At 30.6% G+C, this 18125-nt stretch overlaps 1 protein-coding gene across 1 annotated transcript in view; it reads left to right on the top strand.

Annotated features, from left to right (window-relative positions):
* Window positions 1–18125, top strand: part of LOC148309295 (neuroligin-4, Y-linked-like) — a 367943-nt gene that overhangs the window by 68700 nt on the left and 281118 nt on the right. Inside the window, exons 2-3 of the mRNA XM_088260356.1 lie at window positions 7136–8095; window positions 12723–12940. Coding sequence (XP_088116482.1) covers window positions 7413–8095; window positions 12723–12940 — 901 coding nt within the window. The 5' untranslated portion in view covers window positions 7136–7412. The remainder of the gene's footprint in view (window positions 1–7135; window positions 8096–12722; window positions 12941–18125) is intronic.

Here is an 18125-nt window from a genome sequence, read left to right as displayed (position 1 = left end):
AAAGCTCTCAGAGGTTATAATGCTATGCAGCTGACGTGTTGTGGGTAGCACGAAGGGGCTTTAATTCCCTGATGCAGCGGATGGTAGTGGTCGGCCAAACAGGGCTTTAACTACAGTAATAACTTGTGGATTATGATGTTTTCTGAGTAATCAAACATAATATATGTACACACTATGGATACAACATAGTTCAAAATGGACCTAAGTGTTTTTTGTAGCTGAGAAAGTTTCATCTGAAATATTGCAATTTCTGATATCAAAAGTTACATGACTATGTTTCGCCTTTCGTATTATTTATTGTACATATTATATTTTGTACATTAAAAGCATCGTATACTTTGTGGTATACTCTCCTTATCATTTAACGTTCACTCTATGTAGTACGAAGTAGTTTTTATTTATTGTTTCAGCATTAACTTTGTGACATGTTAAAATGATTTAAGAAAACAATTGTTTTATTATTCAACAGTTATTATTCAGAACTGAATGATGGAAGTTTAGCTTCCAAAACTTGTAGTCTCTAATAAAACTCAAGTGGTATAAAAACAAGTGTTTTCTTTAATCATTGTTTGAAGTAGTATTTTGTTAAGATTAAGAGGGTATTAATTTTGTTATTATTAAAACACCAGATTATTAGTTAATTTGGTGTTCACTTTTTATATGAGATGAAGACTTAAATATAAACCGTTTAAAAAATCGAAATAAAAAATTATCGTCAACACTATTTCTAGAACCATAGATGTCCTTATCATTAAGTGAAAACATATCTAAACATTCCTTCAGGAAAAAATGGAAATGCATTCTTCACAGACAAGTAAATTTACCAACGAGCGTCACATAATACAGAAGTTATGCAGAGTAAAAGAATCAATGAAATTCAGTAAATTAAATAGAGCAGTCTAGTCGGAGATAGTCGTTGGTAATCAACATAAATATTTTTGATACTCCAACCCAGTTGTGTTAGCTACAAATTTGAATTTTGGACGTCACAAATATGTGCGAAAAATATTGAAAATGTGAAATAAATTTTAAGTTTTTAGATTTTCATCGTTATATAGTGATATACTCGTTTATATTTTTTTTAAATTCATAATTTTTGTTAAAATGTAAATATAAAGCGTACGCCAGAATTATATTTTTACTCTGCGAGGGTAGATTAAGATAAAGGTTACAAATTACAACTGCTTGTTTCACTATATTACTTCTTAACCCTACTTCGACCCGATGATCTCACCCCATTGGATATTATTTAAAGCCTCTTGGAACGTTAGCCCTTGATTCTTGGACTAAATTATACCGATATTAAGATCAGACATGGATACTAAGAAATGCGGAGGATTTACTTATTTCATGCATATTATTTTCACAAAATACAAAATAAATATTTTTTCTTCTCCGTCTTATTCCTCAGTACTGAGGGTTCCGACCCTTGTGGAATCAATGACCCTTATCCAGTTACCCTTATCCAGTTAGTTCCAACCACTGAGGTGCCTGCTGCTGAGTCAACTTGGTCTGGCCATCGTGTGGGAGATCTTCCTCTCCCTCTCTTCCCCTCCAGGCTACCGACCACAACCAGTCGTTCCAGGCTTTTCTCATTGCCACGCGCAGTGTAAAAAGAACTGAAAAATCCGTCGTGTACAGACATTGGCCGTAGTCAAGCCATCCAAGTGTAGTTTCTGGTGAATGGACACGTTGGTGCGTCTGTCCATGGAATTCGGAGCATGCTCCTCCAACACCACATTTCAAAAACGTAAATTTTTAAAAATGAAATTATCTTCTTAGAAAAAAAAAAAAATAAATAAAAGAACGAAAATAAATCACGAAAATAGAATAGAAAGTGGTCTTAAAAGGTTTCATGAATCGTGTAGTATGGATTTATTTCATGATTAATAGTCTAGCGTTATACTATTAATTACATTGTCAAAATGAGCAATCGTGTTCAAAATCCGTATGGTGTGATTACTCCCTTATTTAAGTACTTAAGGGATAAAGAGATTTTATTATTATTTTGCCTGTGTAGGAATTTGCGAGGCCTTAGGGATAAACCTGCTGGTGGTACCTACCTACCGTATTCTGTTTTCCCAAATTGGTCCTAAACATAAAACCTCTCGCCGGTTCTGGCGGCGGTCTCAGACCAGAGCCGGCGCGCTGGTAAAACTCCGGAATGGCCTTTAATTATTGTAGTTAGTGAGATTAAGGAAATATATTAAGAATTATTATTAATAATTGATGAGGCAATTATTTTGGGATAAGGATTTTCTTAATGTCCCCCGAGGCGGAATTTTAAGTAAAGGATGGAATTTCGGGTTAGCTCGAATTAAAGGAATACTAATGTGTCAAATTAGCATTAGCAAATAACGCCAGTATAAGTAAGCAAGCTTCATAGAGGCTTATGATAACTGCTTTTTGAAGAAATTGAATATTTGTCTAGATTAATTTTAATTTATTCTTTAAAATTCATATTAGCTCATTCCTAATAAAACGACTATTTTCAAATAATTATGTATTTATAAACAATACTTAGTTATACCCAGTCAAGCGTTGATGTAGCTGATTCTAGTTGAATGGAAAATAAAGAAAAAAGAAAGCACTAATTTTTAATCTGTTTAATTCCACAATGTTTGTAAAGCAACGAAAATATCAAAAAATCAACAACGATGCCATGTAAAAAAGCAATGATAAGTATTGTGTAAGAGAGATGGCTCTACCATTGCAAAGAAGCGTGTTTTTACCTGTCGCAGATTTATAAAAATACACGCGTATTCCGATTCCACATTGAATCAAAATTTCAAAACAAATCGATGAATAACTAGAAGTGATTTAAAGTATTGAACGAACAAACGCTTATACTTATTTATAACATTTTGAGTGTGTCAAAATAATAAAAATTAAAATGGTATTTTCTGGCGTTTCTCATGTGTGTGATTGTAATCCAGAATTCAGACCTCACATACTAATACAAGAGTTTCTGCTTAAAATAAAGCTTCTTTACATCTCACCAATAGATGTCTCAAATGAAGTTCTAGGGATTCAAGAACAAGGTTTCTAAATTGGTTCATATATATAGAACTTCCAAGAATTTGAGTAGTGTGGTTATCAATAATGAGTAGAATTGGTGAATGTTATACGTGTGTAAAGTGATCACTTAAACCAACCTATGACTGTCGTCAGCCCCGTAAATGCCCAGACTTTTATATTATAATATGTTTATACTTATAGCTGTATAGATAAATAATTCCATCAATTTAAAAACTGTTGCATAAGATAAAAGTTTTTTTGAAGCTTTAAATATAAAACAACAATATCCCATTTATTAATTTTTTATTTTATTTTCACCCTCACGTTCCTTCAGAATCATTGATGTTTCATTATACTATGATAATTCCACGGGGTACCTAAACAGAACCTATATAAATATAGGTACATTAAATATTTATTTAGGTCTTCATTTTATCCAAGTGAGGCAGAAGGATAATTTTCATACTGGTCAATTTACATTTGATATTATTTCACCGAAATATGGGTATGTTATAATTTTTAAAGAAATTAGAATTACGAAAAAAAAATACCATTATTTGTTCAGAAAAGGATAGTATTTCTGAAATTATAAATGGTTCCCAAGTTAAGACCAACAATGTTTTCTTACTTATTTTTTTGTGATAAATTATGTTTTATCTGTATACCTATTTAAAAAAAAACTTTGATATTCATGAACAATATGTGTTTAAAATAAAAATTGTATATCAGTTCTGCGCTAAATATTACTATAAAATACCATATGTAAAACTCAGATTAAATTTGAGAATGGTGTCCTTAAAAAGTAAAAAATGAGAAAAGGCTAAATTAAGCATTATTTCACATACACAGTTTTTGGAAATCATGTAATATGCATCCAAATACTTGTCAAAACTGATTTTATAAATAAGTGTAATTCAATATGTTAATGTTTTATCGACTAATCAAATGGATACTATTTTTTTAATGAAATAAAATGGAAAATTATTACATATGGTAAAAGGGTGGTATGTATGTATAAATTAAATGCATGTAAAAAACAGAGTTATCTGGCCATTTATCCTGAAATAAAATGGCTTATCTGATAGAAGGTTTATCTTTGTTCTAAAGTAGACAAGTGAGCTGTAAAAATTTTATGTCCACAAAATTTCTAAACTTTCTTCCGCCCTTACAGCTCATTTTTCAGTAAATTAACTTCAATATATCTTGTGTTTGTTTCAACTTTCGACTTTCAACCAATCATAAAATCAAAACTTTTGTTAGTAATCTCTTTTGAAAATGATTCTACTAAGTGACGCTACTCTCGAACAAAAGAAAATGAAAAGTTCGAGCGTTTTGAAGGACGTTGAATTTATTGAGGACATAAAGTTTTAAAGTCCTCAAAAGGTCGGTATTATGGTGTAATTACTATGCAAAATTCTGCAAATTATATGCTTCTTTGCCAAATTAGAAGACATTAAATTTTAGGTCTTCTTTGCAGAACAGATAAATTCTTGTTCATTTATGATTATTCATTTAGAACTGGGTTCAAGTTATCTGAAAGGGTAAGAAACACCTCTTTCTAACTCTTTTATAATTTCTTGCACTTAAACTTGTTTTATCAAAAAACGTTGAATACATTAATCATTATTGAATAATATTAGTTTCTGACGATCATTGTTTATATTACAAACATTGAATAATGTATTTTATATATGTCGTTATAAGCTAACGTATTTAAAAATAATTTAAGAAGTTGGACAGTCAATCGATGTCCATTATTTCTCTGTTGTCTGCACTAAAAAAATACTTATCTATGATTTAACAAAACTTTAAATTTATTCTGTCTTTTGTATCATTGTATTGTCAACGTGAAAAGAAACCAGTGCTGGTTTAACAGTGTCTTATAAGACATTGTAGTGTAGATATAATTTTAAAAAGAAAAATGGATGAGGTAAAACTCTTCTAATTATTATTATTCTTATTATCTTATAATTATCATAGAAAACCGTTTCGTATGAGATATTAGAAAAATTTAATATGCATGTAAAAACTTTATTATACAATAAATTACAAACGATCTTGTGATTATATGCACATTTTCTGAGATTAAAAAAATAAATAAAGAGAATTCCGAAATTTTAACTTTTCAGTATTGTACCAGAGTGTGAAACTTTAAAGGAAAAAGCTTTATTCTCAAGTTTAAGAACTAAACGAAACCAAAAGCTTCGTAGAAGGATCTCAGTAGATGGTGTTTTGAAGAGGCCATAGTAGTTTTAAAGGATATCTGAAGTTTTCTCCACTTTGAGAATACCACTCGAAGCTCTCTTATATTGCTGGTGAATGTTTACAGAAATTTTATGTCCAAAATTATAGTTTTCTCAAATATTTTACTGATATTAAAATACGTTTTGAATTCTCACATGAATGAGTACATTGGTCCTTTCAATACATGCAAAAACTCTGAAAAATAGTTGTCCTTGTTTGATTTGTGTTTGAATGATTACGTCAACAAAATAATTATTCTTAACTAACTTACTAACAAACCATCACGCCGCTTCCCCCCAGAGGTAGGGAGAGAGGGTATAACGCCACACTACTCTGTCTTTGCAGACATTCTTCGCCTCTTCCACGTTCATGTATCTCCTCATACTTACCCGCCGATTATTTCAACATTTAACCTTACCGCTTTTATGTTTTTGACGTACCTGATCATGACAAATGTTTCTCGGTCTTCTTTTGCTCATTTTTCCAACTACGTTCGCCTCACAAATTCTTTTTACCGTTTTAAAAATTATTATTTTTACTCGTATTTTAATCAAATCCTATATATTTCAGAATATCCGTAAAAATATAGACTGTTCATATTTATACCTGTAAATTGAAGCATTTGTAACTTACAAAACTAGAAATTATATCAAATAAAAAAAAAGTTGTGGAAAAAAGTGCTTTGTTATTAATTTACCAACCATAGAAATAGGAAAAAAACAAACAGTTTTTTTTTTTAAATTATTTATGCTAACACGACATTTTTTAAAGAAATACATAAGTTTTTATCAACAGGTGAAAATACAAGGATTCATTTTACATTAATATTATAAATGTATTCATCATAAAACTTTTATGTTTATATCTAAATCATTATGTTATTCTACATAGTAAATGCCAAATCAAAAATGTGTTTGAATATCTTCACACAATTATCCTCAGATAAAATAAAATACAGATTATGCAGACTCTCAAATCACTGAAATGGGGTTTGGTTTAAAAACTGGGGTAATGGCACAGTCGGGTAAACGCTTGATTGCAAGACTGGCTAAGCGTGTTCGATTCCACTGTTGTAAAATTGTTCCTGGTATTGTTATGTATTTAGCAGAAAAACAATACTGCTGTAAAGGCAGCGCGAATGAATCATTAAAAACCAGTGTAGGTCAGTAAATAGAGCGTTGGAGCATACATTACATGTATCCACGCTAAAATCCTGATGTAGGCAGATGTTCTGTGTTATTATATTTTATGTGAATTGGCAACATAGAATTATTCTATTCATTTTTAATAAAAAAAAAAACTTGGTATACATTCACAGATATATCTAATGGACAAGGTAAAAAGTGATTTAATTAAAGTCTAGGTGTAATTATTTTATTGTAAAACCTTTATACTCTAAATTTTTATTGTATCTATTGTATGTAATGTATATAATCTAATAATATATAAAAAAAATAAAACAATTGTATTAACATGTAAGTATTTCGGCTCAACACAGGCCATGCCTAAAGAGCCGTAATACATTTGGAAAAAAAATGTATGTATCTATAAAATTTGTTTTTTTTCAATAATCTTAAAATCTATTGGGACACATGTTTCGATGCATTCGACAAATTTTTCAAACACCGTTCATAATGATGTCGAATGCATCGAAACACGTGTCACAATACATTTTAAGATATATTTCATAGTATTTACCAAATAAATTAGAACTTTAATAAAAAACATATTAATATTACCAAAAAGTGACAAAGTTATCATTTTGTGATATCGTTTTACAAATGATTTTTTATGATTATTTTAAATGATTTTTATATTTTACCTCAAAAAATATATACTTGAAATTTAATGATTTTATTTTCATTTGTTTCAGATGACGTGACATTCAGGAAAAATTCAGCTTCCACACAATATGAAAGATAAAAATAAATCTAATTCAATTACTTCTTAATAATTTAAATTTCATTTATCAAACAATGTGTTATAATTTCATAAAAAATGTTTAGTTAAAACAAATATCTTAGTTTAAAAGTGAAATTGTTGAAACTTACGATACGAAATGATTTTGTTGTAAAAAATTCTAGAATTAAATTGTTTTATTAGGAAAAAAAAACAATGAGGTGCTTTAAAAGAGTTCAATCAATTTTATAATGTTTTCTATTAATGTTAGAGCTGAGGCGCAGTATAAATGTCGTCATAAAATGACATCTCGCTTTAAGGTTTATTTAAAAACAGTCTTCGCATTAGTGATGTTGAACTCAGTCGGTTGTAAATCGCAAGAGAGGAGTGAGAGCAACACGGTGTCCTCAGTTGTGAATCAACAAACACCAATCACCCAAGCCAATAACAACAACATTTCTCACAACGATGGGTTGAACGAACCCCATCTGAGTGCGCAGACCGGTGACAACGGCGAGTACGATCCGAAAAATCATTACGACAGTCCCGATACTTCGTACGATCTCGGTCACAACGGTGGCACCGGTAATAGTGACTATGACAACAACCACTATTCTAGTAGTAATCACCAATACGGTGGAACGAATCACCAATACGGTGGAACCAATCAACAGTACGGTGGAACGAATCAGCAGTATAGTGGAAACCCGTTCACGTTTCCGGGCGGAGCCAACAACTTGAATAGTGCGTTTCTAAATGCGAGACAGTATAGTGGAAGTGGTAATTCTAAATCTAGACTCAGCAATAGAATTATCGAGACACGATATGGCAAACTACAGGGTGTCGTTTTGCCAATGGATGATCACAAGTTTTTAAAGCCAGTGGAAGTATTTTTGGGGGTACCCTATGCGACGCCGCCAGTGGGGTCCAATCGGTAAGAAATTTTAAATTTCATATTTTTATTGAATCTCTAATGTAGATATTCCTAGTAACATAATTTGATTGCAGTATATCTTTAGTTAAAAAAAATAATTTAGGGTTATGTATTTAGCTATGAAATACGATGAATGTTTTTTTTCGTAATCTTTTATACAATACTTAGGAATACTTCGATATTTTTTCGATCTAAAATGCTCAAAGCATGTGATCTTAAATTTATTCCCGTAATCTACAGATTAATCCATTGATACCTGATCAAAAAGTCGAATGGTCTGCATAACCGTATGTTATTTGTGTGTAGCTAAGACATAAGCGAAAGCTAAACTGGCAGTACACAAAGGAGTCCTGGTTCCGACCCTAATGTATGGAAGTGAAACATAGAGTTGGCAAAATAAGGATGAAAGTAGATTGAATGTAGTTGAAATGCGATCTCTTAGAAGTATGTGCGACAAAACGATGTATGATAGATGTTCGTATAGTAAATTAAGGAAGGAATGCAAAGCTGAGACAAGCATTATCGATAAAATTAAGAAAGGTGTGTTGAGATGGTTTGGACATGTAGAACGAATTAAGTAATTGAGAAAAGGAGCAGAGGAAGACCGAGAAAAACTTAACACGAGTAAGTATGCCAAAAACTTGAAAGTGGTCAGGTTAGGAGTCGAAACAATCGGCGGGTATGTATGAGGAGATGCATGAACGTGGAAGAGGCGAAGAATGTTTGCAAGGACAGAGTGGTGTGGCGTTCTATTCTCTCTGCCTACCCCTGCGGAGAAGCGGGGTAATGGTTAGTTAGTTAGTTAGTTAGCTAAGATATTAGATTTATTTCACTCTAACTACTGCGAGCCACAACGGGTGGAAGCAAGAAATCGTTTATGAACTGGATTATCCAGTCATTCTGACCACAACTCAGTCAGTCGATTTGTGGACATGCTACTTGCTGAAGGTCATTTGTCGTAAGCACCTTTTTCTTATTACGTACAAGGTATTTCTATGAATACGACTGGGGTCTTAAAATACCTCCCTTTGGAGCTTGCGAAATTTTTTGATACTTCAGGTGGGGAAAGTTCAGAGTTTTGAGCTTTTGAAAGGAAACCAACGAGATATGATTACATGTACCAACAAATTAAAACGAATTAATAAAGCTTTGAAGTTATATACTCATTTGAAATAATTTATAGTCTTTCAAAGTTTTACGACGTGAAATATTATACGAGATTTCGTTATACAAACTTTTATTTGTTCTCAAACAAGAACGTGAGTTTTTAGTCTATGTGAGATTTCTATGGCTCATGTATGATTAAAATTCAGAGAAGCAAGAGTAATTTATACACATAGTATACTGTATGTATGTATGAATATATACTACTACCATAGTGCCGTTTCTAGGGGTAAGCAGAGAGGATAAAACGCCACACTCTGCTGTTCTGATATACGCTTTTCGCTTCTTTCACAACCATACATCTAGTCATACATGCTCTACGATTATGTATGATATAGTATAACTTTTGACACCACCAGCTTCTAGGTTCTGATTGATCTGATCATACGAAGTTTTTTTCGGCTATCCTCGTTCTGTTCTGCCGTTCACAATCGCCACATTTATTTTTTTAGTCATTCTCTCTCCATCCAGTCACTCCACATGTCCATACCACCTTAAATAACTTTTTTTCATCTTTTCAATTATCTTCGGTTCAGCCTTACATTCTTTTTTATGTCGTTTTTCTTTTATATTGACTCCATTTTCCAAACTTTCTTAATTTTTGTTACTCCCTCTGCATTTCGTACGGTTTAGTTTATTGTTGATACATAACGTTGAAAAATTGCCACATTCGCCACATATATTTTCTTAGTCAGTCTCTGGTTATCTATTTGCTACATTTATATATTTGTAAATAGGTTCACTTAACACTACACATTATTGATCATAGTAAAATGCTGAAATGTGCCTAGTCTTGATCACACGCTGTGTGCACACGAGTACCAAAGGCTTCAGCCGATTCTCTAGGGCAAGATAGAAGGTCGTGGGATTAACAGAAGGCAACTGGTCTGATTTCGAAACGTACGTGACTGGACTATGACTGGACTGGAATTCGAAGAGTCCAAGAGTTTCGACATGAAGATCGCTAATATACAGGAACTGGGCTGGACGCATGAAAAATAAGAAAACAACATGCGAAATGCATATTTTTAAATGAAATGTGTACTTGAGTCCTAAAAAGCACCCATTTCAATACAAGGCAAAAGTATAAGATTATAAAAAAAAATTATAGTTTATATTTGAAACACTAACTTTGTGATTTTCCATTTTATAATTAAAATGGAACTTTGTTTTATAATCACTATAAATATTTTATTATAACTTAATTATAATATCTACCGGTTTCGAAGCTAACCGGTTCTTTATCAAGACTGATTAATACTTTATAAATGTATTAATCAGTCTTGATAAAGAAGCGGTAAGCTTCGAAACCGGTAGACATTGTAATTAAGTTATAATAAAATATTTATAGTTATTTTAAAACAAAGTTACATTTGAATTATATAAGATTATCGTCTCTTACCTTTTCAACAAACTACTTCTACTTATATTTACTACTTTTTCACAAATGCTTAATGATAATCAATACACATCTTCATCATTCCACCCTAGACCCTGTTCCTAAATGTTCTGACATTCCTAAGTAGAAGTGCACGTTATTTAATAAAATAACACATACAAAACCTTTTCCCAATTTTATTTTCTTATATATTCTAGTTTGGCGATGTCGGTAACAATTTAATCCGGTCACAGATGAAATTTAATAACAGTCAAAAAGCTGAATAGTTGTTTTGATTATGTATTAATAATTTAAATTATGTTCAAGATTTTTTAAATTGATTTCGCACCTAGTATGACGAAGAATATGGATGTTTGTGGTACAGGGATTTTGATCTGTCAAAGGCTGATGAATGGAAAGCTAAATGCATATGTAATATTCACCATTCTATTCGTTATTGTTTTTCACCTCCGTAGTGTCGTAGTCAGCGCGTTGGCTATCGTGCCGGAGGTCCCGGGTTCGATTCCCGAGGGAAGTGAAAATAAATATAGGTGATTTTCGCTCTCATATTTATTTGATATCACCCTAGACTGGTACAAAAAGCGCAGGGTGATCACATTGCCTTCATGCAATAAACGAACAAGATAAAACTACGTCGCTACGATGTAGTGCCCTATGCATCATTGTGTGCGGATATGGGTTAGAAGATCCATTATTGACAACCGCACTCCTCAAATTTTGTAAGCTGAGATACAGCTACATTTGAAACATCAAACGCGTGTTACTTCTGAATCATCTATGGTTAAAATCAGTAAGTTTTGATGAGCAGAAACCTTCATGAAATGTATGTCAAATTTGTGAGCAAAATATGAACGCCCTCAAAACATTGTTAAGATAAATTTACATCACCGTAGACAGTGAATGTTGCATAATTTTATATATTTTAGCGTAACAAAATACATTAATAAATTTCAATTCACGTCAAATAAAATTTATTTTAAACGAGTATTTATATATCCTATTTATATTCGTAAAGAGTAAGGGGATGATATTGTTGCAGAAGTAGATATTTTTTTAGAGTTCTCTCTCGGGCCTCCGCGGGTACTGTTGGTTTCTTTATATCCAAAGGTTCACGCAAAGGGAAGGGTCCGGTGGGAGGTTGTATTACGATGAATAGACAGGCTAAGAAAAAATAAATATCTGAATACCAAAAACCCAACACGCTCGATAATACTTTCCGGCTTGAATTCGAATGGAAATTTTTTGTCCACTCACAACTTAAAGAAAAAAGGCTTCGGTATTCATTTTTTCACTTAATAAAATGTTCTTTTGTGTCCTACGCCAAATGGTATAATGGGTTATATTGGATTTTTACAGTATTCTTTTCATTAAAAAAATATGCTTGAAAGGCGGATATCGTATAGTTTGGGTATCAGTCATACAGGAATAGTAAATTGAAGATAAAAATATATTAGCTTTTTTCAAATAACATTTTTTATATTACCTAAAACATGTTTTTACTAAATACACGTTGGAGTAATATTTATGCACATTAAATTAATATTGGAATTTGTTAGAACATTTGTGATTTAAGTTTGTTAGAAATTACCATGTTTATTGCATGAAGCATTTAAATTATGGAAATCACAAAAACCAAAAACTCTAATATATTAGTCTATAATTTTAAGCGGTTCAAAGTATTTTTATAATTTATGGATTTAGCGTTTAATTTGTAAAACTCTATTTTGATTTGTTTATTAAATGTTAAAATCAAACATTGACTTTTAGAGTCCATCAAGTTGTATTTGATTGTTAAAACGCCAAAAGAAAAATTTAGTAATTTTATTATATTGAGATTAAATATGAATAAGTTCAGGTTATTTTAAAATATTATTTACATCAAGATTTCAACATGTTATACAACTAATTTCTTAAACAATCTTTCATTGCAAAGTATGTTAAAAATAATTGCTACTACTACTGACCCTTATTCATAATTAATGTTATTACTTAATAAGTACTCAATCAAATTAAACGATTTAATATGTAAAAAAAAACACATTCTAATTTTGTGTTATTTTTCAGTTTCAGTCCAACTCGGACTCCTTCTCCGTGGGATGGGATCAGGATATCCGACTCCTCGGGTCCTGCGTGTCCTCAGAAGTTACCTGATATTAAAAATGAGACTGCAGCCCTAGAAAAGATGCCCAAGGGTCGACTGGAGTACCTCAAACGCCTAATTCCTTACCTGAGGAATCAGAGTGAAGACTGCTTGTATATGAACATCTACTCTCCATTGCAAGGTAGGATATTTTTCTAATAAGCTTCTTTTTATCATTAAATTATTAAACTACAAATTAGATAGTGTGAAGATTTGGTCTGAATTATCAAAATTGCTCTTTCTGATTAAGTGGAATCTTAGAACACAGGCTAACGTTTTGAAGGTCTAAATTTTTTTATCAATTATGTATGTATGTTTTTATTAAATTAAAGTAACAAGACTAGCATCATTGGTAAACCCTGTTTATTGTTGTTGATGAAAACAATTATAAGAAAAATGTCAAAGTAAATATATTTGCGATGAAAAAATTAATTGACTGGTTTACGATGTAATTGCCGAACCAATTTATAATATTTTTCAAGATCTAAAGAGTTGATAAAAATGTATGTAAAATTTGAAAAAAAAATTGTATCACTTAATATTAAACGGTTTTCCATAATAAAGTATTTGCATTATACCTGCAATATGTTACCATACTTATGGAAAGCATTTAAATTATTATGTAAAATTTACATACAAATTTTAAAATTTAATTTTAAACTTATTTAATATCCATCATTTTTTAAAAATTTTAATGGTTTGTACATTTAACGATTTTGAAATTTTTATTTTTTCACATGTAAAAAATATTTTTTTCTAATTTCTTGTTTAAAAATTATAGACATTACATATCATTATGATTTTGTATAATTTTTTTTTGGCATTACATAAATGATTTTTTTTAAATCAAACTTCCTCTTTGACCCACTGTACAATATTATTTTACTCTCTATAAGACATAATATTTTAATTTCTGTTCGATTCCCTTAATCCCAGTTCACTTAGTGCAAATACGGCCTATTACATTATTAAAGAGAATAGTATACATAGCTGCTGCCATAGAACGAGTAGAACATGGCGGTATATAACAGGACATGCAACGCTACTATGGAACATCTAGCAACAATTATTTCATATTCTGTCTAGAACAGAGAAATTTACTTAACAATTTCACACAAAGGAGATGAGAGTTCAACTTTGATGTTAATGTAAAATTTCACTTACGTTCCACTATTACAATATTGTCACAAAACGCATACAGAACACAAAGTTATGAAACATTTATTTTAGTATACTTATAAATAAAATGATAAAAAAAATATATTTCTATGTTATAAGAAAAATTACGGGAATTTTATTTTCAATGAAATCTTGATGTATTTTGAAAGGGTATTTTGTCTGCCTCTATAATTAAGCGTTTTATATAATAACAGGGCTCAAAACCTGTCACCCGCTGGCTTGGTGATCTCCAAGTGTATTTTGATAATTTGGTAAACAATATTGTTTGCAAATCAGAAAAAATATTTCTTTTTACATTATTTAATATACACCCACACATACACACACATACGCACACACACACACACACACACACACACACACACACACACACATACACGCGCACATATGTTTATTTATACAGTCCATGTTTAATAACTTTTTAGCTATGCAGAGAGAATCGTGTAATTTTTCTACTCGTAGAAAACTTTTCTCTTTGACTAAAGTAATTTGTTTCAATTTAGTTAACCTGAAGTCAAATAGCTGTTATTACTCAAGGAATTACATCTTCATAATTTTATTTCCGAAAATGAAGAAAAATGAAACAATGGTAATAAACATTCATTTCCCCTCCAGAACACGAAGTATTTTTTTTAAATACGTGTAAAATTGTACGATTATTTTCCAAACAAAACAAATCGGTGTACGAGTATGTAAGAATTCTCTTATAAGTTTTTTTGTGTGGTATTTTCTTACATACGAAGTCGAAAACGAAATCTAATATTTTTCATAAGCAATTGTTTGTGTATCTCAAGAAAATATATAATGATTTAGATTTGATTGAAGTTCTGAAGTCATAGGTGGTGTGCGTAAATTTTGTTTAATATCGTATAACGTCTCTACATTTATATTTTAACTGTCAGCAATCAATTGTTTTCAAAAATTTGTAACAGGTAGTAGTTAACTTGATACCTGAGCATATTTCATAACACAAAAAATGACTATGATTCAATATTCTGAGGATTCTTAGTATACGCGCCAACTAGGGGACTGTTCTACATATTCGAGATGGCGACCAACCCTTAATGATTAACATAGCCGACTTTGCCTCAAAATATTTTTTTTAATAAAAAGTACAATCAGTGCTGCCTAGAGATCTACATACAAAGTAATATATCATCATGTTGATTTTTCGTCTGCTAGCGATATATTATTTCTTCCACTCCAATGAATGTGGTACTACCATAACGAGAGAGTGAGACAACACGGATATTGTTTGATCCAGTGTCCCTCCATTCCAGCGTCCCACTAGCCAAACGCAGTCACCACATGACGGCGCGTTGGCACGGACGTAGTATGACTTAGTTGGCGGCGAGTTGGCACTGCGAGCTGTGTACTACGATTTCCTCACATATATGAACTGGGATTTTTGTACAGCCCCTTGGATCATATGTGATTTTTGAATGATCAGAAAGAAAAAAGGTTAAAGGTATCCTAAAATTGAGGTACAAATGCTGATATGAGACACTGATTATTTTTATTAGAAATGCTTAAAAAATATATATATCTTGTCTTTGTAAAGGCAAAACTAATAAATACTCTTTTTTCATGTCTGTCAATGAAAAACAAGATATCGTGAAATTGATAGGGTTTTAGTAAATATTCCAGGTAAAGGCGAGAACAAAGGAATTTTGTTGTTTTGTTTTATTTGTTTTTATATGATATTACTCCACGCTTCAGAATGTAGTCGTCCATGTGATTGGGATATTACTTGTTTTCTGAAATCATCTCTTTTGTTGCCATCATGACGTTATTGATTGAGCAATACATACATATATATATATATATATATATATATATATATATATATATATATATATATATATATATACAGTGGGTGGCCAAATTATTAGGGACACTTGTACTTTTTTGTAATTTTCAAGTTTAAATGAATTTTTTGGTCAAATTAATTAGTTATAATTATTTCTTCTTATGTATTTTTGTTGCTGGTATCATAATTATTGTTTTGAAGATGTATCAATGCTGTGAAATATCAAAAAAGTAAGTTTTTTTTCATTTCGATGTTGATTAGTGAAAAATGATATTGATGTGAGCTCAGTTAATATTTTTTAAAACCATTTTCGTGTTAGTTTTTTGAGTTCAAGACCATAAAAACGTAAGTGTTGTTTAATAATTTATTAGTTTTGCTAATTTAATAAGTTAATTTCAATTAATTTTAAATAAAATTCCATTTAGTTTGAATTGAACCATAATATTCTCAATTTAAGTATGGGCAAGTCTTCAAACATATCTCCGAGAAAATGAAGGGAAGTTATAACCTTACTACTTCATTTCACATATTTCCAGAGAGAAATAGCAGCACTTACAGATGTTTCAAAGTCAGGAGTCCATCGGAAATAAAGAAAAATTGATAAAAGCCTGCGTCTAGAATCAGCCCGCGTCGGAAAAAAGGCAGAAAAAGCATCAAAACTCCGCGTGGTGCCCATAAAATCAGGGACATCTATTTCCAAAATCGTAAAAAGTCTGTTGATTGTCTGATTGTTATTGATTTCTGTTGATAAACGATGAAGGGATCAACGTATCCAAAAGGACAGTTCAGAGACGGTTAGTTGAAGTAAATCTAATGGGTCGACGTCCAACCAAAAAACTACGCCTGACTGAGGCATGAAGAAAAAACGACTCCTATGGGCCAAAGAACACCGGAATGTAACTGTTTCGGAATGGATTCAAATAATTATGGCTTGTATTCGTATAATAAATTAAGAAGATAAAAAATATATGTGTTTTTGCAATTATGGCAATACATTAAAGGTGTGCTTCTTGGACGAGTCAACATTTGCAATTTTTGTGGGAAAATCTTCATTTTTCCGACGTGGCCCAGGAGAAAAATTCCACCCAGATTGCCTTGTGGAGATGGTTAAAAACACCCTGTTAGCATAATGTTGTGGTCCGTAATCTCATTTAAGGGTATGGGATGCCCCTTTATCATGGAAGGGACCATGAGGCAAGACCAGTACCAGCGAGTACTGAAAAGTCGACTCCAGCCAAGGCTCAAGAATGGTTCCCTGGCGATGAAGAGTATGTGTTAATGCATGACTCGGTATTGTGTCATAAAACCAGGAGTGTTATCACATTCCTGGCTGAAAAAAACCTCTGTGTTTTGCCTTACCCGGGGAATCAGCTTGATATGAACCCCATTGAAAACCTTTGGGAACTAACGAAACGTGAGATTGCTAACGAAGTCATCACCACCAAGCGGCAAATGATAGAAACTCTTATCAGAGTATGGCATAATAACCCTAATATCTGGCACAATGCAAAAATCTGCATTAAAAAGTATGCCCTGACGTTTGGAGGTTGTAATCGCAGCAAAGGGTGTTATTACTGAAAATTAAGAATTTTTCGAAATTGTTGAATAATTACTTTTTATAATAAAAATAAATTGGTATTATTAAATTCATGATAATATAGTTTCTTAATTCTAAATAAAGCACCCCAATCAATAAAAAAATATTCAAAAAACCAAATCATTTGCTCATTAAATTCATTTAATAATGAAAATTACAGGAAATTCGAAGTGTCCCTAATAATATGGCCACCCACTGTATATATATATATATATATATATATATATACATATATATATATATATATATATATATATATATATATATATATATATATATATATATATATATATAAATATATATATATATATATATATATATATATATATATATATATATATATATATATATATATATATATATATATATATATATATATATATATATATATATATATATATATATATATATATACATATATATATATATATATATATATATATATATATATATATATTTATATATATGTTTATATATATATATATATATATATTTACATATGTATATATTTACATATATATATATATATATATATATATATATATATATATATATATATATATATATATATATATATATATATATATATATATATATATATATATATATATATATATATATATTATATATATATATATTATATATATATAATTATTTAGTTATTTAACATATATAATTATAAGTAATTTCTGTTTCTCGTTTTTGAACATGGGATTGTGGTTGGCAAGACTGAAACACAAA

The sequence above is a fragment of the Brachycentrus maculatus genome, unplaced genomic scaffold, assembly GCF_059751285.1.
Source record: "Brachycentrus maculatus isolate JH-2025_06_01 unplaced genomic scaffold, ASM5975128v1 h1tg000133l, whole genome shotgun sequence".
Taxonomy (NCBI): domain Eukaryota; kingdom Metazoa; phylum Arthropoda; class Insecta; order Trichoptera; family Brachycentridae; genus Brachycentrus; species Brachycentrus maculatus.
The sequence above is the reverse complement of the archived record's forward strand: the minus strand, read 5'-3'. Positions and strand labels throughout refer to the sequence as shown.